The following is a 22,776-nucleotide window of genomic DNA, read 5'->3' as shown; positions in this document are numbered from 1 at the left end:
AGCCAACTATTGCAGCCCCAGTGGTGGGAGAGGCTGGGTGGGGATGGGAAGTAGCCAAGATAGGTCTCCCACGGTATTCTTGCCGGCAAGTAAAAGTAGTATGGGCTGGACAAATGGACTATAAGGTGGATAGAAAGCTGGCTAAATCGTCGGGCTCAACGGGTAGTGATAAATGACTCCATGTCTAGTTGGCAGCCGGTCTCAAGCAGAGTGCCCCAAGGGTCAGTCCTGGGGCTGGTTTTGTTCAATATCTTCATTAATGATTTGGAGGATGGTGTGGACTGCACCCTCAGCAAGTTTGCAGATTATATTAAACTGGGAGGAGTGGTAGATAAAGCTGGAGAGTAGGGATAGGATACAGAGGGACCTAGACAAATTAGAGGATTGGGCCAAAAGAAATCTGATGAGGTTCAACAAGGACAAGTGCAGAGTCCTGCACTTAGGACAGAAGAATCCCATGCACTGTTACGGACTAGGGACCAAGTGGCTAAGAAGCAGTTCTGCAGAAAAGGACCTAGAGGTTACAGTGGACGAGAAGCTGGATATGAGCCAACAGTGTGCCTTGTTGTCAAGAAGGCTAACGGCATTTTGGGCTGTATAAGTAGGAGCGTTGCCAGCAGATCAAAGGACGTGATCATTCCTCTCTATTCGACATTGGTGAGGCCTCATCTGGAGTGCTTTGTCCAGTGTGGGACCCATACTACAAGAAGGATGTGGAAAAATTGGAAAGAGTCCAGCAGAGGGCAACAAGAATGATTAGGGGCTGGAGCACATTACTTATGAGGAGAGGCTGAGGGAACTGGGATTGTTTAGTCTGCAGACAAGAAGAATGAGGGGGGATTTGATAGCTGCTTTCAACTACCTTAAAGAGGGTTCCAAAGAGGATGGATCTAGACTGTTCTCAGTGGTACCAGATGACAGAACAAGGAGTAATGGTCTCAAGTTGCAGTGGGGGAAGTTTAGGTTGGATATTAGGAAAAACTTTTTCACTAGGAGGGTGGTGAAGCACTGGAATGGGTTACCTAGGGAGGTGGTGGAATCTCCTTCCCTAAAGGTTTTTAAGGTCAGGCTTGACAAAGCCCTGGCTGGGATGATTTAGTTGGGGATTGGTCCTGCTTTGAGCAGGGGGTTGTACTACATGACCCCCTAAGGTCCCTTACAACCCTGATATTCTATTATTCTATACCTGTGGATTGCTATCCATACTTGATAGATGAACAGATGCTCTGACCCCTTATTCATATAACTATCTCATGTTATGCTGAATTTGCTTAGCTATTTTGCCTCAATAATGTTCTGTAGCAGTGGGCTCCAAAGGGTGATTATGTATGTAAAAAAGTATTTTTTTTATCCATTGTAAGGCCCTCATACTGGTGGGTGCTGAGTGCCTACAACTCCCAAGTCAATCAATAATTAGCAAAAATTAGCTATTTTTCATCAAAAGCTAATTAGAAACAATTCTGATCAGATTCATGGCAGATGAGAATGGGAACATATATTATGGGAGTTTTGCCAAATGTTCCCACCTACATTTCATTTTGACAAAAATGTTCCTCCTGGCTCAGTGGTTTGAGCATTGGCCTGCTAAACTCAGCGTTGTGAGTTCAATTCTTGAGAAGGCCATTTAGGGATCTAGGGTAAAAAGCTGGCTGGGGATTGGGCCTGCTTCAAGCAGGGGGTTGGACTAGATGACCTCCTGAGGTCCCTTCCAACCCTATGATTCAATGCACAAGGTCTAATTCACCATTGTCCTACTCCAGTTTATGCTGGTTTAACTCTACTGAATGACTTTATCTTCCCCTCTCTCATCTGCAGATTACTCAGTTGAACACTGGAGTTCAAAATGTACCATGTAAGTGGAAACCTATGTATTAAAAAGGTATACACATTAGAGAAACCAGTGGGCATTGCATATATAGGACTACAGCTTTATAAAACAATCAAGTTTCCAAACCATTGTTAAACCTGACTGGAAATTATCTAAACTATGCTGTTGGAATGCAGACAAATTCTTTTGAAAATCTATAGCAATTCACATATAATTGAAAGAAAGAAAAGTGGTAACTTGCTAACTTCAGTAGAGCACAGTCTTATCAACATTTTTAGATCACCTTTTGAGACTCAAGAATTTTTACTTTATAAAATAATGCACGATAGTTTTCCCATACATAAAGAGAAACAGGAGTTTCATTTATAGCAGTAGACAGGATATCTCCTAACAACTTTTCTTAAACCAACGAATAATTTATATCTTATCTTCTTATATATTATAAATTATTGATTGTTCCAGTAAAAAGGAATCACATTCTTTACAGGTCTCCTTTTTCCTCACAGATCAATATGGCGACAGAAAAACATTTTCTTTAGCAGATATAATTCCAGTTGATATTATTTTACACTAGAGCTCTCAGTGTTCCCTTGTCTGAGAAGTATGACCAAAAAAATCGGCTTCTGAAATCAAAGATGCTCTGATAGTACGAATGAATAATGGCAACGCCACCATTAATTCTTAAACCTATAGCAATGGGACTCGGAAGCATTACAGGTACATTTGATAGAGCAATATGTCTCTACCAGATTCTCAAACAGACGTTAATCTTGGGGGAAAAAAACTGTATTAATTCCAAGGCCATTAGTGTTAGCTCCTATCAAAGACAGAGGTTTGAAATGATCTCAAGTGATCAATTGCTGAAGAAAATTATCATATTATAAAAAATGACTAGTTAGTTTCTTATATACCCAATCCTGTGAGTGTTGAATCCAGAAGGGTGCATAGGTCAGGCCTTTACTGAGCAAAGTGTTAAGGCACCAAACGCAAAATTTTCTAAAGCACTTAAGTGACACAAGAGCCTACATCCTATTTTCAAAAATGACTTAGGAACCAGGGCTCCGATGTGACTACCTGCATTGTTAGGCACCTAAATACCTTTGAAAATCTGGTCTTAAGCAGGTTAGACACCTAACTCCCATTGATTTCAAGGAGGGAGTTAGGCACCTAGCATGATTTTCAAAACCACCAAAACAGGTTAGGTACCTATCTGAATCTTTAGATGTCTAGATACCTTTGAAAATCAAGCCCTAAATACCTATGTCAACTTTTGACAATGAGACTTAGGTTCATAAGTAACATAGGCACTTTTTTAAATTTTACCTCATGCATTTTAATACAACATAACATTTAGAAATGCAGCATAACCCAACTCTAAATGATAGAATCAAAATATTAAACTGCTTCACAGCACTATTCTATAGCACTTACGACATCACTGAGAAGCTCACTTTGTGTGTGGAGGGAAATCATCCCTTTCCTAGAGTCCACACACAGGGACTTCTGTTTGTGCACAGATCTCCATCTCCTAGGGGGAGTATGATGTCAGCGGCCTCTGGGGCACTGCCAGCTGTCCAGGAACCCACTGAGAATCCTGCATGGGTTTGAGGATTTATACAAGTGTTGGAGGTGGGTCCGGCCAGGCTGGCATGCATATTTTCCTCTCCTCCACTCCAAGTCCATATTAACTTTTCCTCAGCACTCCCTGCTCTTTCTGCATTACAGAACATCGCCTTATGGGGTGGGGAGGCGAATGGCTTTCGCCGGGCCGGTGCTACCATTAAGGCACACTAGGCGCCAAGATTTGGGTGGCGCCAAAAAGCAGTGCCCCCAATTTTTTTTTACAGTGGTTCCTCCCTTCTCATCAGCTGTTTGGTGCCACAAGCCTGAGAGGGGAGGAGAACTAGAGCAGGGGCCGCGTGGGGAGGTGCTGCACGGCTCCCTGGGGGGGCGGGGGACTTGCCACGGGGGGGGGCACCTCATAGCAGGGGGTAGCAGGGAGCTGCTGCAGGGTGGGGGGGGCACAAGGTGGAAGTTTCGCCTAGGGCGCAAAACTTCCTTGCACCGGCCCTGAGCTTTCCATGGGTATCTGTCAGAGGGATAAGTCCTGGCAGGACAGCCGCATTGCAGGCACACTTCTAGGGAGCCAGAAGGTGGGGGACAGGGAAGGTCAATGGGCCCCTGAGCTAGTACAGAGTCACAAGTCCTCCACATGGATAGCTCCGTGCCTCCTAAATATTCTCCCCTCCCCCCAAAATTTGCAGGATTTGGGAGGCCAGACTGCCTGCTTCGTCCACAGAGGAGCAAATTGATTCTTTGTGACAGCTGCATTTAAATGAAATTCCATGATACCTCTCCCTCTAGTGCCCCGTCACACGTTTTGTAGTACAATAAAACTGATTTGTGGAGTGCGAAATTCCCCCTTTCCAAGGGCAGAGGCTGTATAACAGAATGGATATGTGAGGATGACAATGATGCCGTCACTCAGGCACCCATCTGATACGTGGCCACATATACACTGCAATCAGAACCCAGTTAAACTACCTAAAGCCCTCTTCCCTCTCCCTCCTATCCCTCTCCAAGACTAGATTGCAAAAAGGTTTACCCAGTGATACCCTGGCAGGAACAGCTCTTCTGTCAATCCAAAATGAAACCCAGGACAGCATCACCATCAGCATAGCTGGGAAATAGGATTGTAGCACAAAAAAGAAAATATGCCTTCTTAGGGCGAAGTTTATAAAAAGGCGGTTGTACCAACCTGTTGAAAGAAAGAGAGCAGAGAAAAAAAATGTTTTCATAATATAAGCACTCTGCTGACCAACCTCTGCTTTTCACTTTGCTTGCCCGTACATTATATTAGTATTCTAAGGAATAATAAATAAATAAATTAAATATAGCCTTCATTTTATATCATGGCTTTCATCTCAAAGTGCTTTACAAACTGTTATCCACCCACCACTAAAATGGAGCTATGTCTGGAGTGAAACAGTACAGCTGTTTACAGGTGCAGAAAAATACTACTTTACAGTTGAGGACAGAAAATGAAAAATATTTAAACTGAAACTTCTGGGAGAATACAGGCAGGTGGAATATATGTATCCAAAATGGAATTTGGCCAGGACAGTGAGACTGAGATCCCTGCTCCCATGAAAAGTGGCATGGGGTCTTTTATTGCTGCAGCTGCTCAGAGTTGTTTTATGTTACAACAGTATGGTTCCTCTTCTAGCACCAGGCGTGGATGCTGGTTTAGAACTGATTTCAGAGAGAAGAGCATGCCACCCAGTAAATTAGCAGGGTGACATTCTGCAGCACTGGATGGTCCAGAGCTTAGAGACACACGGTGGGTGAGGTAATATCTTTTTTATTGCACTGTCTTCTGTTTAGTCATATATAAAGGAGGGTTAGTGGGTTATAGATTGTTGCAATGATCCATAAATACAGTGTCTTTATTAAGTCTGTGATTTTTAGTGTCTAACGAAGTTCTGAAGGTGAGCTCCCAGGCTCATCTTTTAAAGGTGTTGTGCAGATTTCCTTTGAGGATGAGGACTGATAGGTCAGATATGGAGTGATTGTTTTATGAAAAGCATTTGCCCATAGGTGACATGGCGTTTTTGTCTTCTATCATTTTTCTGTGAGAGCTCATTCAAGAGCACAATGTTTGTCTCATTTCACCCACATAGCTGTTGTGGGGGCATTTAGTGCACTGGATGAGGTACACCACATGTGATAGGCATGGGTGGCACCAGGGATCTTGAACGGAGTGTTGTGGGCGGGTACTGGTCATCTTAGCAGAGGCGATATGTCTGCAGGTTTCACATCTTTTGTTATTGGTGGGTCCGGTGCACGGTGCTGCTTTGAGTTGGTAGGTCCTGGTCTGTGGGGAGCGCGGTTCTGATAAGGCGCTTAGGGAGGTTGGGGGATTGTTTGAAGGCCAGAAGTAGGGGTTCAGGAAAGATTTTTTTCAGGATGGGATCCCCATGAGTAATTGTTTAAAGATACCCCATATGGGTTCCATTGCGGGGTGATAGGTGACAACTAGTGGTGTGGGTTTTTGTCCCCCCCCCCATATTGAAGCAGGTTCTCCTTTGTTCTAAGACTGCAGAGGTGTTAACTTCCCACTTCACCTGGAATAGTCTCTTACAACACATTAACTACTTATGCTAAACAATCTGTCCCACCTTGTATTTAGCTGTGATACTCAAAGTATCTTTCCTAGACCTGAAGAAGAGCTCTGTGTAAACTTGAGAGCTTGTCTCTTTCACCAACACAAGTTGGTCCAATAAAAGTGTTATTTCACCCACTTTGTCTCTAGTATCCTGGGACCAACAAGACTACAACAACACTAGGAATAACAGTGAATTTAGAGTACAGAGTGACGTGAAAAGAAGTCAGAAATGGCTGGAAAGCCAGAACCTGCCTTTGCAGTGAGAATCTAGGCATGAATTAGATTGTAGTAGAACACTCGTGCCAGTTCAAAGAGTTTTTTTAGGAATTTATCACTTGATAATAACAATCCAATCTAAAATTAAACATAGCCTACATGGTTTTAGCCTGGAATAGGATTTTTATTTAAAAAAAAAATTCTTCAGAACTATGGTCGAAACTGGCTCCTCCTTTGCAGAACCACTGGGGAGGGGAAAGAGAGGCAGGAGAATTCTGAGAGCTTTATTTCATGGAGTTCCTTGCAAAATGTTCCTGAAATGGGGAGAATTTAGAGGATGGTGAAATGAGGAAGGGATGAGGACTTCCAAACCAGTGGATAATGGGGATCTACAGGAAAAGCAACCCAGATCTGTGTAGGCAGAAGATGTCCAGAGATATGTCTACACTGGAGCTGGGATCCAGCCTCCCAGCACAGGAAGACAGACTCACAATAGCAGGGCTGAAGCTAGTGCACTAAAAATAGCAGTGTGGATGCTGCAGTTCGAATTCTCAATCCCACTTGAACCACTAGGCTTAAGAGCCTGAGTGGTAGCCCGAGCCGCAACTGCCACATAGTTAGTTTTAGCACGGTAGCTTGAGCCCTGCTACTGCAAATCTGTCTACCCAGGCTGAGAGGCTCACACTCTGCTGCCGTGTATATATACCCTATAGGAACAGCTTCTGTCTCTGTTCAGCAGTCCTCTGGCCCCTCCTGCCAGGAGGGCTCCTATCAGAGTCACACTACCATTGGTGTCCCCCTGCACTTGCTCAGTAATGTTATTAGCTTAAGAGGAGCTGTTCTGCATTTAATAACCATCTTCCATGGCAAAGGAAAGGAAAGGAAAAAATACAGCATCCTATAATCAATTCCAGGCAAATCGCTAAAGTGCAGTTATATTCTGACAAGTGACTACATGAAAAAGGCCCCATTTTACTCAACAGATTTGCTCCTTATGTGTATTCAGTCATATCTCATTGATTTCAGTGACAAAAATACACCTTTCCTGCTTTTAATTATTTTACCCTGCAGAGCCAGCACTTCATAAACACGTGTTTATTAAGTTCCAATAAGTTACACCTTTGCAAACTCACTGCAGACCAGGCCTGATCTAAAGGCAATGAAGTTGCACACGTGCCACTGAGGGTCTCACTGATCTTGCATAACTTTTATTAAATGATGAAGGTGAAATAAGGTGAAGGTGAAAAAAGACCCAGCTTGACTTTCAGAGCCCAGCCTCACTGTGGGGTGCCAGCAGTAATGGAAGAAACCCTCAATCTTTCTCCTAGTAAAATGAGCACAATGACATGGATATCAGTGAGGTGCAACAAATATGGAGCTCCACATTGACATTCACATGGACACTTTTCAGGTTAAAGATGCTCTTTAAGTCTGGAATTCTGCCTTTAGCTTACACTGTTTTATGTCACTTTTTCACAAGAGCCAAAGCTAAGGATGAAGTGTCCATGCAAACTATGAATTTTTCCAAGTTTAGCTAGATGGCATCACAACTGCAATGCTAGTTACAAATATTGCTGAATTTAATAGCGTGTCCGTGCAAACTATGAATTTTTCCAAGTTTAACTAGATGGCATCACAACTGCAATACTAGTTACAAATATTGCTGAATTTAATAGCGTGTCCGTGCAAACTATGAATTTTTCCAAGTTTAACTAGATGGCATCACAACTGCAATACTAGTTACAAATATTGCTGAATTTAATAGCAGATATTAAAGTACAAACATTGCAGTTTTAAATGAATTTTATCTAAAGGTTGAAAAGAAGCTCTCCTATAAATCTATTTACAGCTTTCCTGCGTGTCTTAAAGCCTTTTATTAAGCTTTATGCACATCACCAAACTATATTAAATCACCTCTACTCCATTAATAAGCTTTGATAATTGAGGAGGAACATAGTCACTGAAATGAATTGATTCACAGTAGATACTATAGCACACGCAGCATGCATATTATTTTTGCCAGTTTTAAAAAATACTGTGACTGTATTTAGGTACAGAAGTTTTTCAGTATTTACGATCACATACACAATATATAGAAGATAAAAAACAGCCGTGGATGAATTCATGACCATAATACTCTCAAAAGGTCCTGAACTCTTTTCAGGTTCTGAATAGTGCCAAAACCACAGGAGGAAATTAAGACTCATATTTTGGGGCAGATATTTATATTGAAACAAGATTGCACTGGGGTCTCCATAAATATTTTTATGATGTAGAGTAGGAATTTTCCTCTGAAACTTTTTGTATAAACACAAAACATTTAGTGAGCAATTAATGCTAAGTGAGAATCGTTGTTAGTGCTCGGCATACCCATTCCTTGAGGTAAGCTGTGCTGTGGAAGCATCATGATTACTGGATTGTTTTCACACCATTTCACAGCTAGCATTCAAAATTCATGAGTCAGGCCCATAGAGCCATAAGATTTTGGAAAAAGAATAGATTTGGGGTTCTTTTTATTTGCCTTCTAGGTTTTGAGCCTTCTGGGTTCATATTTTCAAGCATTTTCTCTGCAACCAAGAGGGCTAGAAATTTACTTAAAAAAAAAAAAAAAAGAAGAAGGGAAAGCTGAGATCCTCCTGTAACTCCAGGAGCCTTAAAAAAGGACCAAATTGTGCAAGAGCTGGCAACACTGCTACTGCTCTACATGCCCCCTTTCTACAGTATTTTAGATAGTATATGGCACTTCAGTGTTATACAGACCACGTGTTTCATATATAATGTAATTCAAAAAAACTGGGAGCCAGAGGGAAGACAGATCCATTGTGAGCAAATATATCAGTCAGTTTATAATTCTAGGTTTTCTTAATGGAAATGATAATGCTCATCATTCTTGTGATCTTGTGCAGTCTATATGGTTTTATAAAAATGTAATAATAAGTGACTATAATGTAACTGAGATATGCTTCATGCAAAAGGTCTCTTGTAAGGTATCATTACAAAGTTTATAATCTACTGAGTGTGATCATCCTATTTGTATGAATGTACCACTCTTGTATCTGAAACTAGAAATATGAAATATAACTCTGAGGGCCTATTGTAATTATGTAAAGTGTGGGCCATTAATGGTAGTTTGTAATCTTGATGACTCCCATTAACTAGGACCATTGTCTGCAAATGGCTGTGTTTCACCTGTAAGTTCTCCTGTATAACTGTGTGTGCTGGCAAGTGGGTAATGAAGTCTTGCACTGACATGTGATCATGTCACCTGAACGGGAATCCATCTTTAACCTGGTGTCTTTCCATTGAGAAGGAGGGGGTGGGAACTCACAGAGGGACAAAAGAATTCCCGCCTTATCCAAAAGATATATAAAGGGGTAGAAGAGAACAAAGAGAGGAGGGAGCCATCATGAAGAATCCCCTAACTACCACCTAAGCTGGGACAAGAGGTGTACCAGGGGAAAGAATTGTGCCCAGGCCTGGAAGGTGTCCCATCTGAGAAAAAAACTACTGAAACATCTCTGAGGGTGAGATTATCTATATTCAGTTTGATTAGACATAGATTTGCGTGTTTTATTTTATTTTGTTTGGTAACTTACTTTGTTCTGTCTGTTACTACTTGGAACCACTTAAATCCTATTTTCTGTATTTAATAAAATCACTTTTTACTTATTAATTAACTCAGAGTATGTGTTAATACCTGGGGGAGCAAACAACTGTGCATCTCTCTCTATCTGTGTAATAGAGGGCGAACAATTTGTGAGTTTACCCTGCATAAGCTTTATACAGGGTAAAACGAATTTATTTGGGTTTAGACCCCATTGGGCGTTGGGCATCTGAGTGCTAAAGACAAGCACACTTCTGTGAGCTGTTTTCAGGTAAACCTGCAGCTTTGGAGCAGGTAATTCAGACCCTGGGTCTGTGCTGGAGCAGACAGGTATCTGGCTCAGCAACACAGGGTGCTGGAGTCCTGAGTTGCAGGGAAAACAGGAGCAGAGGTAGTCTTGGCACATCAGTTGGCAGCTCCCAAAGGGGTTTCTGTGATCCAACCAGCAACAATTATCCATTAATAGTAAAATAAAATGTAAAAGTATATGCTGTATGGTTGAGCTAGGTGTTTATCTTCTAATGCCAACAAGCATACTATACCAGTACTGCTGTAGAAAGCTAGTCCACTAGAAGCACTGAACTCTTCAATGAAAAACTGGGAAAGGGAGATCTGCTCATCTGTGGTCAGCGACTCATTCCCATGTTTCCAGTACAGCATCAGATCATCTTCATTATAAGCATCTAAGAGAAAATAAAAGCTAAATTACCAACTCTGCTAGGCTGAGGCTTCCACTTGTTTCATCGGGGACAGCACCTTAACTCAAGCTGGTTGGAAAAATTTTAATGAAACATTCTTGTGTTGGAACTTGCCAATTCATCGATATCTAAATGTTTCACAGGGATTATTCAATTTTGACAAAGTTCTGATGGAACCCAGCCAGAGTCACAATGGAATCCTGCCTTTCATTCCAGCCCACCTGCCTGGCTCCTCAGCAGAACTGGGACCCTACAGCTTCCAGGATCTGCAGCTCTGGGGCAGCCCAGCCAGCAAACTGCCCCAGACCTGGGACTCTTTTTCCTGTCACCGAGAATTTTGAAATTTTTGCTTTTCAGTCCAAATCAGAATGAAACCATATTTTTCAATATTGAAATTCTCTGCAAAATGGAATTCCCTTTCTCCACCCAGCTCCACAGCTTCTATAGTCCTTGGTTGGGGTGGGCAAATAAGGCCAGGTGAGATAAAAATTGCTCCTGTAAAATATAAACTATTTGACAGTGGCAAAACATAAACATTTTTTTAAGGCTTGAAAAAATTCAGTCAGTTGATTCCTACATTCTCTCATTTTTGTGCATCTTTGCTCTCTCCTTTTTCAGCCTAGTCCATAAAGCAGAAGTTTCACAATGTCACAAGAGGCCAAATTCTTAAGTCATTACTCAATTTTAACTTGGTCCTTACTCAGGTAAAATTCCCTTCAAAGTCAACAAGATTTGGACTTCAGGATTTGGCCCAGGGTATTTCCAACCTAGCTGGAACCAGGAGCAAGCAAAAGTCTCATGAGAGTGGCTTTTTTGTGATAACCAAAGGGGTTCAAATACATTTTGGTGATTATTTGAACTTTTGAGGCTTATCTGTAGTAAAACCTTTGCAGCAATTCTCCCAACACTGGTTTGGATTTGAATCTTGGCTATGGAAATGTACAAGATGCACACAGTGAGCTCACACCTGGAATGGGGGGAAACCTCTGCTATTTGCTGCCTAAGGGATTGATCCCATAACCACTCTATGTACAGAACTCCCATTGAAGTTGAGGTAATTCAACATGTTTCGCAGCTGCTGGATTGAACTCTAAGGGCCTGCTCCTACACCCACTGAAATCAATGGGAGGTTTGCCATTGATTTCAGCATGAATAGATGCAATGCTGGCAGACCAGGTGCCAGCTCCTGCCAAGACCCCTCATCCTTGCTGAACACTGACAAATTCAGAGCCAGGAACCAGTTAGTATTGTTTAAACAGATATTAGAGTTAAAAGAATGTGTTTAGACTTTATGAAATGCTGGTAGGATGCTGCATGTATTTCTCTTACTTATAATATCTGTATCCCATGTTACAGGGTAATATTTATGTGTTTGCTCTGTAACTACAAAAATGTTTGCTAAGGGCAGGTCTACACTTAAAATGATGTGCTGCTGTAGGGCTTTAATGAAGAGAGCTCTCCCATCGTCGTAGTTAATCCACCTCCCCGGGAGGCGGTAGCTATGCTGATAGGAGAAGCTCCATCAGCGACACAGAGCTGTCTACACAGGGGTATAACTGTGTCACTCAGGAATGTGGATTTTTCACACCCCTGAGCGACGTAGTTACACCTATATAGGTCTGTAATGTAGACTAGACTTAAGCCTGCAAACCCCCATAGTCAGGAGAGAAGCATTACCACGTGGGAAATACTAGTTTATCACAAGAGGTGTCATCTCCTCCCCAACAAAGGAAGGTCTGTATACACCAGAGCCACCATTGGGGAACATCAGGGGACAAAAAAGACTGTTGATTGCTCCTCTGACACCCATGAAGAGGGTACGTGCACAAGCCCTCGTCCCATCACAGCTTGAATGCTGGGGGAAGGGAATAAAAATCCCTGTTAAGAAGAAATTATCATCACTATGCTGCTTAGAATTCGGAGAGAGCAATATTTCTAAGCATAAGCAAGAGAGTCCCAATAGGTATAGTTTGTTAGCCCTAAAAAACATACAGAGCTTGTATATATAGCAGCTACTATTTGGGAACCTAAGACTGTAATTCATTTGTGTGCGTTTGCACCTTCTTTAACCTTGTAAATAACTCTCTGATTTCTTGTTCCTAGTTAATGCACCTTTTAGTTAGTTTATTACAGGACTGACTACAAGAGTTGTCTTCGGTGAGAGATCGAAGGTAGAACTAACCTGGGGTAAGTGACTGGTCCTTTGGAACTAGGAATAACCTGAATATTGTTGTGATTTCTAGTGTAAGGGACCATCTATCACAAAGGCAGGCTTGCCTGCCTGGCAAGATAGACCAGAGTGCAGAAGGATACTGTCTGACTCCATGTTAAGGTTGTTACAGTGCTTATGGAGTTCCCATTTGATATTTTGTTGGTGAAATCTAATTACAGAATACCAATTTGGGGTTTGTGCTCTGCTTCTTCACAGTTTACCCTGAGGTTGGCACCTATGTTCGTGAGCCACTTTGGGCAACCAGACAGTAGGTTCAGGCCTAAGGGCTTGTCTACATCACAAAGTTGCAGCGCTGGTGAGGGGGTTACAGCGCTGCAACTTAGGAGGTGTACACATCTGCAGGGCATCACCAGCGCTGCAACTCCCTGTTTGCAGCGCTGGCCGTACTCCCGTTTTGTCTCGGGTGTAGAGGATCCAGCGCTGGTGATCCAGCGCTGGTAATCAAGTGTAGACACTTACCAGCGCTTTTCTTGACCTCCGTGGAATAAGCAGGTATCCCAGCATACCTGAGGAAGCCTCTCTGGTAATCAAGCGGGTCTCCTTCCCCGCGGTTTGCAGGGGGGTTCGGGGAACGCGAGAGCAAACCGCGGGGAAGCAGGTCTCCTTCCCCGGTTTGCTCTCGCGTTCCCCGAACCCCCGTGCAAGCAGGTCTCCTTCCCCGGTTTGCTCTCGCGTTCCCCGAACCCCCGTGCAAGCAGGTCTCCTTCCCCGGTTTGCTCTCGCGTTCCCCGAACCCCCGTGCAAGCAGGTCTCCTTCCCCGGTTTGCTCTCGCGTTCCCCGAACCCCCCTGCAAACCGCAGGGAAGGAGACCTGCTTGCTCGGGGGTTCGGGGAACGCGAGAGCAAACCGGGGAAGGAGACCTGCTTCCCCGCGCTTTGCTCTCGCGTTCCCCGAACCCCCGTGCAAGCAGGTCTCCTTCCCAGCGGTTTGCTCTCGCGTTCCCCGAACCCCCGAGCAAGCAGGTCTCCTTCCCCGCGGTTTGCAGGGGGGTTCGGGGAACGCAAGAGCAAACCGCAGGGAAGGAGACCTGCTTGCTCGGGGGTTCGGGGAACGCGAGAGCAAACCGCGGGGAAGCAGGTCTCCTTCCCCGGTTTGCTCTCGCGTTCTCCGAACCCCCCTTGAAGCCGCCCAACAGCGCTGCAGTGTGGCCACATCTAACACCACTTGCAGCGCTGGTTGCTGTAAGTGTGGCCACTCTGCAGCGCTGGCCCTATACAGCTGTACTAATACAGCTGTAACAACCAGCGCTGCAAAATTGTAGATGTAGACATACCCTAAATCAGCTCTAATGTCTGGCTACCATTATCAGGCATAACATTCGGTGATGTACTGTAGAGACTGCAGTTTATATGGTTTTTACTAGTCACCAGGAGAACAAGATCTAGAAGCCTTTGTATTCTGTTGTTATTCACAGAAACTTGCAGATCACCTTTAAAAATGAATTATGCTGAAGAACAAATGACTCCATCTTTCAACCTACTATTCTCAATGCCTTAGAAGTAGGCAGGAGCATCTTCAGCTTTCTTGAATATTCAGTGTTCTATGGGAGGTTATTCCCAAAAGTCCCCAGAAAGGCCGGTGTTCTGTATGTGTAGACTGAAAGGCTCAGGTCACATGTCTTCCAAAGTAAGTGTAGAAAGGCATCTAGCAAGGGGGAATTACTATGACATAAATGAAGTGTGGGTAAGGAGACACATATAATGAATATATATGGTACCATGATTGAGTCAAACTTACAACTTTCCAATTCTAGAGAGCAGTTCTGAGTGTCCAGAGGAAATCGGCTGAAATCCATAAAACACATGGAAGAAACTGTAATCCTACGATAAGGACCAGAAAACAATTGTTTAAGGTAATTTTCACTAATTCCTAAAAGGAATTTGTGACTCTCTAGTCATCTTATTGTGGACCCTGGAATCACTGAGGGGTTTCAAAAGTTTTCTAATTTTTGGCTTTTAGAATTACATATTCTAAAATCTCTTTTTTGATTAAAAGGTAAATCCAAACTAGTGGGAGACTTTTTAAAAAAACAGACAATATTTTCTTATTACTATTTCACCCCCAATTTTTAATCTCTCCATTGGCCGGCTCCCCATTTTCCACCACTGAAAGTTCATGTTGCTTGCTATCACTTTTGAATTCTTCATAACTGGTTATACTTCAAAATTTACACTTTAACAAGACCAACAGGGGAAGTTCAGAATTCTTGGCACTATTATTTCCAGTCTTTCTGACTCCAGAGCCAAGGAGACATCAGTACAGAGGATATTCTTCTGGAGGGTAATTTCACAACTAGAAAGGCTATAAAATATAATTCCATAGAAAGATAAACCCTGATTTTCAAGCTCCACCCACTCACACTGGGGACTGCATATGGAAAAATGCTTAATATTTTTTATGCATGCATGTTTGAAAATCATCTTTTCCATGAACGTGTGGAGGATCAGTGTCCCTGACATTATGGCCAATAAACTTAATAAAAGGTTAGAGGCAGCAGTTCAAATACAAATACCGTATATAGTTCTAGTTATCATTAAGTTTTCCTGTGCTGTCACAGCCTGCTTGACATTTTGTTTGACTGATCTTCCAGTGGCAAACCCAAACTGAATTCTACTGTGCTTATAATTGAATGTCAATGACTCATGGCTGGTGACTGCATTGTGGATGGACATTTACAAGTGTATGAACTTATGTGGTTGAAATAAGGCTTTGAAGTTGACACTTCTTTAAAATGATGTATAAAATTTGTACCTCTGTGGGTGCAGTTGTTTCAGTCTATGTAGCTGCAGAAGATTCAATAAACCAGCAGCTGTATATTGATTGATAGAATGAAGATAAGATTATCAAGAATTTTTTAAAATAACATGAAATCTTAGACTCTGGACATTGTAGGTAAGTCTGTGGAATATGCACATTTTCCACAAATAAGGATATGGATTACAGCCTAACCTAGGATGTGATATCAAAAGATGCATTTTATGAACATATGATTCTTTAAGAAGACAGGCATTAATATAGCTGAGGCTATAGACACACTGTATGACCTTAATCATTCTAAAACAAAGAATGTTTCCTTTGATCGATTTCACACAAGGAAGTATACTGCACTAAATTGGAAGTAGACAGTCTCCTACAGGACTTTGTGATTGGCAGACATAAAAATCTTGCAATCTGTTTAAATGTGTATGTGTGTGTGCGTGCATGCATGCATATACATATATTTGACTACTACTCTCCAGACAAATAACTGAAATGCTTGGGGAGATCTAAGAACTATCAGTGTCAGGTAGCAGGGGAAGTAATAATTGCTGCGCCTCTAAATGTCTATGGCCTATATTTACTCTGTGGCCTGCCTTTTACAGGAGGTTAGACTAGACCAGGGATCAGCAGCCTTTGGCACGTAGCTTGCCAGGGTAAGTTCCCTGGCGGGCCAAGTCAGTGTGTTTACCTGCCGCGTCAGCAAGTTCGGCCAATCGCGGCTCCTACTGGCCACGGTTCCCGTCCCAGTCTAATGGGGGCTGCGGGAAGCAGCGTGAGCAAGGGATGTGCTGGCCATGACTTCCCACCGCCCCCATTGGCCTGGAGCGGCGAATCGTGGGCAGTGAGAGCTGGGATCGGCCGAACCTCCTGACGCAACAGGTAAACAAACTAGCTCATCCTGCCAGGGTGCTTATCCTGGCGAGCTGCGTGCCAGAGGTTGCCGACCCCTGAACTAGACAGTCACAATGATCCTTTCTGGTGTAGGAATCTATGAAATTTAATCTCTATGCCCCTGCACTGGGGAAAATTTCATCCATTAAGATCATCTCTGCCATATTATGCAATGTACATAAGACTCCTCAATAAAAAAAATCACAAGACATTGCAGATAATAAGGGGAAGTTTAATGATGCAGCTATTGTCTAGAACATCAGCCAATTTCTTGTAGGGAAATTAGGGTTTCTTTAACAATTCTAAGCACTGCACAGTTGCTATAAACTCCAATAATCTACTCTGACTGTATGTGTGGAACTCCTAATGATATTATGGCAATGCTGTGCAGGTACCATAGAGAAAAAATATCAGAACTGACATCATTAATGCAGAGCCAAGGGGAAAATTTTGTTCTCTGTTAGCAATTTCTGACTTTATTGCAATCACTGGACAGAAATGCACAATAAGTACTGCAATATTAATACAACCATTGACATTAATGGTAGTATGCAGTGTTGCTCCCAGGATATGGGACACGAGGTGGGTGAAGTAATAGCTTTTATTGGCCCAACATCTGTTGCTGACAGGGCCAAGCTTTCGAAGGTCTGAAGAGCTCTGTGTAGCTCAAAAGCTTGTCTCTTCCACCAACAGAAGTTGGGCCAATAAAAGATCTCACCCATCTTGTCTCTCTCATTAAGAGTAGCAGTTTTTTAGTAGTAGCAGTCTCTTATATCTGATGTCTTTTCATGTAAATTTTAAAAAAATGAACAAGATGTAAACATTTCCACCATCCCACCACGCAAACAACAGAAAATGTTTAACAGGGGAATGACGGGAAATTTTATAAGCTGTAATCTCAATTCTGAATTTATTTTCATAGTAGTAAACTAGGAATTTCAAATTCTTGGCAAATCACATTAGCTGACATAAAGCTTGTCTTAGGTACTGACATACAGGTGGTCACCAATTCCCAGGGTCTCCTTAGTGAAAACAGGGATTAATGCTAGTACACATCTCAGAATCTTGAAGAGGTGTTTAAGGTTCCTTATTTGGAAAGGACCAATGTGTCTTTGGGTCAGCCCTGAGCTGCCACCTTATATGCAACAGAACCTGTGACAACCCCAACATATTGAACAAATAAAAAAATAAACCACTATGAAAACTCCATATTTAACCACAAGGATCTCAGATAATTTCTCATCTTGACAACTTCTGTGCTTGCTCTGTCCAGGCAGGCACCAGCCATGTAGTATTTTGCTGCTGATAGTTATAGGGGGGATCACTGTCCTTACCTTAGGCTGAAGAGTACATTGCCATCAGGGTACACTCGGAGCATCACATTCTCCATAGTTGTATCATGGATGAAAGATCTTTTGGAATGGACAAAAAATACATCCGGTACCCAGATCTTTTTGATCAGTCTTCCATCAAAGGTCATGCTTCTGTTTCTGGTACTAGGAAATGAAAGCCTCTCATCCTTCCAGTAATGTCTGAGGTATAAGGTCATTGTGAAGTCCTTTGCATAAAGAAAATTAAGAGGAAGAAATGCATGTGTTTTTTTCCTGGTTCTGAATACAGCAATAATAACCAGTACAACTAATCAAACCTGATGACTTTGAACTACTTCTGCTCTGAGCTTCAAGAGCAGAATTCTCAAAGCCACGCAGTGAGAGCACAACACAGATGGAGGATATCTTGAGATATCTGCTGTTTGCCCTGGTTAGGTGGTACATATAGTTCAGCCAACAAAGGGCCTGGTTTTGAAGTCCATACTTCTTTCTTACACAAACAAAACTACCACTGATTTCAATGGGCTGTTGGATTGGGCCCAAAATATAAAACAGTCCCAAAAGGAAAACAGCATTTTAGGGCTTGTCTACATCACAAAGTTGCAGCGCTGGTGAGGGGGTTACAGCGCTGCAACTTAGGAGGTGTACACATCTGCAGGGCATCACCAGCACTGCAACTCCCTGTTTGCAGCGCTGGCCGTACTCCCGTTTTGTCTTGGGTGTAGAGGATCCAGCGCTGGTAATCCAGCGCTGGTAATCAAGTGTAGACACTTACCAGCGCTTTTCTTGACCTCCGTGGAATAAGCAGGTATCCCAGCATACCTGAGGAAGCCTCTCTGGTAATCAAGCAGGTATCCTTCCCCGCGGTTTGCTCCGGTGTTCTCCGAATCCCCCCCCAAGCGGGTCTCCTTCCCAGCAGTTTGCAGGGGGGTTCCGGGAACGCGAGAGCAAACCGCGGGGAAGCAGGTCTCCTTCCCCGGTTTGCTCTTGCGTTCCCCGAACCCCCGTGCAAGTAGGTCTCCTTCCCCGCACCCCCGAGCAAGCAGGTCTCCTTCCCCGCCGTTTGCAGGGGGGTTCGGGGAACGCGAGAGCAAACCGCGGGGAAGGAGATCTGCTTGCTCGGGGGTTCGGGGAACGCGAGAGCAAACCACGGGGAAGGAGATCTGCTTGCTCGGGGGTTCGGGGAACGCGAGAGCAAACCGCGGGGAAGCAGGTCTCCTTCCCCGGTTTGCTCTCGCGTTCCCCGAACCCCCGTGCAAGCAGGTCTCCTTCTCCGCACCCCCGAGCAAGCAGGTCTCCTTCCCCCCCGTTTGCAGGGGGGTTCGGGGAACGCGAGAGCAAACCGCGGGGAAGGAGATCTGCTTGCTCGGGGGTTCGGGGAACGCGAGAGCAAACCGCGGAGAAGGAGACCTGCTTGCTCGGGGGTTCGGGGAACACTGGAGCAAAACCGGGGAAGGAGACCTGCTTTCCCGCGGTTTGCTCTCGCGTTCCCCGAAACCCCCTTGAAGCCGCCCAACAGCGCTGCAGTGTGGCTACATCTAACACCACTTGCAGCGCTGGTTGCTGTACTAATACAGCTGTAACAACCAGCGCTACAAAATTGTAGATGTAGATATACCCTTAGTAAGTAGGATAAAAGCAACTGAAATTACTCTACAGCCCTTCCACTGAACTTTTTGCTGTTTTCTCTTGATGTCACATTAACACCTCATTTTTATCATTTGCAGCCAATAACTGAGTTCCTATTATCTAAAATATACAAGAGCAAATTCTGATTTCAAGTTATACTCATGTAAATCTACTGGGTTTACACCAGATTTGCACCATGGTAACTAAAATCAGAATTTGATTCAAAAATGTAAAATATTGGCACCTGGACTCTGAGGAACATATTATAACTCACAATGAATGAATGGGTTTGTGTGTACGTACTATTACACAGTGGGGCTGGCAGCACCACCTATTATTAATATGGCCCAACACTTCCCATTATAAGAACCTGTTTTCTGTGTCCTATAAATTTGCCAAACTTAAACCATTTGGGCTGAATTTTTCCAAGTTGGGTCTCTGCCTCAGGATGAATATTTTTGGAGAACTTCAGCCAAAATCATTTCCTGTAATGTGATCTACTAGTATGGACCTTTGAGCTCTTGTGGTATCCCACTGACTTCAGTGGGACCCCTCACGAGAGTAATGGATCCCATAGCAAGATCAGGGCCTGTGGCCTAAAACTACACTTGAAGTGAGAAACTAATATTGTAAATGTGCTCTTTACTCTGAGTTAACCTGTGTGGGCATTCCAGGATTAAACGATGCAGCACTAATGTAAGTGAAGCTGGGAATATGGCACGAATAGGATGCGTTCACAACTTTGTGTTCTTGACTAGCAGTAAGAGGTTTTCCCTCTCCAAGACTGTGTGCATAGTAAGATTTTTGGCAGGTTCTTCCACCATTGCTGTGTCACTATTGCAGCTCCACTAGCACTAGCAATGATGGGAGTGCTAACGTATACCAGATACTGGCATCTGCCTACCAGCTAACAGTAGGTCTATATGGCATAGTGGTAGAAATGCGGGTGGCCAGTATACACTACCACTTAAGACCACTGCTAGCCCTGGTGATGCTGCACTAGTGCTTCAGCAACGGAGGGACACAAGGCTCAGTGTAGGCATTGTGTCTTTGAGAGAGAAAACCCCTTAGTGCAAGTCAAGGACATAAAGTTGTAATGCAGAATGAATGAAAGTTGCCTCTGTGCACAGGACCCGCAAAAGCTAAAGGCTTGCAGAGTGATTTTCAAAGGTGTGTGACACCCAGGAACTCCCCCTCAACTTAACAGGAACTATGGAGCGCTCAATACTTTTGAAAAAACAGGCTATTAAGTGCTTTGTCCCTTGGCACACAAGAGACATTTAACACATATTTACATGTAGCATCTATTAATTTGAATGAAAATTACTTTCATGTATCAATATGATAATATAATCTTATAGGATTCTACTTCTTTAACTATATTGGTTCTACATCAGAATCTTGGAGGGTTATTTCTGAAGCCTATGTGATCCCAGAGTTTTGGTTACAATTCTGCCTTCCATCAGTTTAGTGACAGGATTTAAGTGATAAAACTTACCATGTCAACTTCTGAAATGCTGTCAATACTTTCCACCTGCACATCAATGCCCACTGGTATTGGTGACCCTTCAAAACAGCAGAACAAAAAATATGACCAGAAGTGACAAATGTTTTTCATATATACCTATATGTTAATATAAACCTAAACAACCTGCACTGCTCACCGCCTCGCCACACATGTGCTGCCTTGAATTAATTTTAAAACTGGTATGTGCACTGAATCCAACCTTAGTAACCAAAAGAGAACGTCAATGACAATGAAAGAAAACCTAATGTTAAAAATCTGATCAAATAAGCACATGTTCTTCAGTGATCTCTTCGCAATCTAGCACAGGGTATGACTTGGATTTACAGCATGACCCTGAAGTTTGGTGAGTGAAAAAAAGTTTTCTTACGATTCTGAAACTATTGAAGCTTACGCAACTTATTAGAATGGCCCTGCAGAAAACTTACATAAATACCAGTATCAAATATACCAGTGCTTGTAAAGACTACTTAATAGTGAAAACTTTTCCTCCGCCTTCTAAAGAAAATTATTTATTATATGCCTAAAGTAACTGTATTAGGTAGCTAATAAGTTTGTCCTATAATACCTTGAAATGGATATACGTCCCATAAATGGGAAACCTGCTCACTGACTGCTAAGTAAAACCATATTCTAATCTGTTTCTCAGTGCTGGTGCAACTACACTGGTACTAATAACAATGCAACATAAGAATGGCCATACTGGGCCAGACCAATTGCCCCTCCAATCCAGTATCTTGCCTTCTGACACTGGCCAATGCCAGGTGCTTCGGAAGGAATAAACAGAATAGGTAATTGTCAAGTGATCCATCCCCTGTCATTCATTCACAGCTTCTGGCAAACAAAGGCTAGGGACACTTCAGAGCATGCAAGCATAAGGTAGACATAGCTCCCATATTTTTACCACCACATCATGAAAATCTGCTCACAGAAACATTAACTATTATATGACTACGGAATGGCAGTAAAGACACTGGCTGTGATGACCAGGGAGAGTATGGGAGAAGATAGATAGATACTAATTTAACTGCTGTAAGATTTTATAAATAAATTAAATTCCTAATCAAGTATTTTGCAAGTCAAAGCTCCCATTCTGCCCACTATTCTGAATTTCAGAGCTCTGGAGAGCACATATAGGTTAAAAATGCATCTACAAAACAGAGGCAGAATAGTTAGGTGACTGCCACTGACACATACAGGGATTTTTTTGGTATTACAAAATATTAAAAAGTGCAACATTACAGTTAAAATTAAAACAGGTCAGGAAATGAAGAAGTTAAGGTTTCCAGACCAATGCTAACAGTTATGCTTTATATATATATGAGTTATCCAGTATATATTTTACAGCAAAGATACCAAGCCTGAAAAAAATTAAGCATGTGCTTTACTTCAAGCACATGAGTAGAGACAGTGACATTAATGGGACTGCAGAAGTCTGACTGAGAGCAGAATCTGGGAGCACCGTAAGTGCAACGTACATCTAAAATAAAATAATGTTACGTTTGTAGGATTGTGGCTTTGAAGCCAATGGAACTTCTCACCTGCGTAGAGTTATAAACGTGCCAAAGCATTTGCAGAATCAGTACCTCAGTCAGTAACATGGAACCAGTGAACCAAGACAACAGTGTATGCCTCTGCAATATGGCTGAGACATTGTTGCTATCAGAACATTTGAACTAGAGGGGAAAAAAAGAGCTGAGGATGTGGGAGAAAGTCAAAGAGAGTTCAACATGAGAGGAAAGGAAAGACATTTGCATTTAACAATTATTAACCATAGATCAGGGGTTCTCAAACTGGGGGTCGGGACCCCTCAGGGGGTCACGAGGTTATTATATGGGGGGTCGCAAGCTGTCAGCCTGCACCCCAAACCCCACTTTGCACCCAGCATTTATAAT

General features: G+C 42.8%; 1 protein-coding gene across 7 annotated transcripts in view; it reads right to left on the bottom strand.

The window, feature by feature from the left end:
* GABRR3 (gamma-aminobutyric acid type A receptor rho3 subunit) overlaps nt 1-22,776 on the bottom strand; it is a 52,715-nt gene that overhangs the window by 6,367 nt on the left and 23,572 nt on the right. For 6 of the 7 annotated variants that reach the window (XM_030581341.1, XM_030581377.1, XM_030581331.1 and 3 more), the window contains exons 5-9: nt 20,855-20,922; nt 17,731-17,954; nt 14,483-14,565; nt 10,356-10,496; nt 4,434-4,586 (exon numbers count right to left, since the gene is read on the bottom strand). In XM_030581341.1, coding sequence (XP_030437201.1) covers nt 4,434-4,586; nt 10,356-10,496; nt 14,483-14,565; nt 17,731-17,954; nt 20,855-20,922 — 669 coding nt within the window. Of the gene's footprint in view, nt 1-3,191; nt 3,423-4,433; nt 4,587-10,355; nt 10,497-14,482; nt 14,566-17,730; nt 17,955-20,854; nt 20,923-22,776 lie in introns of those variants that run through there. The other variant, XM_030581387.1, reaches the window with a different exon arrangement.

This window comes from Gopherus evgoodei, chromosome 1, assembly GCF_007399415.2.
Source record: "Gopherus evgoodei ecotype Sinaloan lineage chromosome 1, rGopEvg1_v1.p, whole genome shotgun sequence".
NCBI classification, from domain to species: Eukaryota; Metazoa; Chordata; order Testudines; family Testudinidae; genus Gopherus; species Gopherus evgoodei.
Note: the sequence above shows the minus strand (reverse complement) of the source record. Positions and strands in the feature narration are given on the sequence as shown.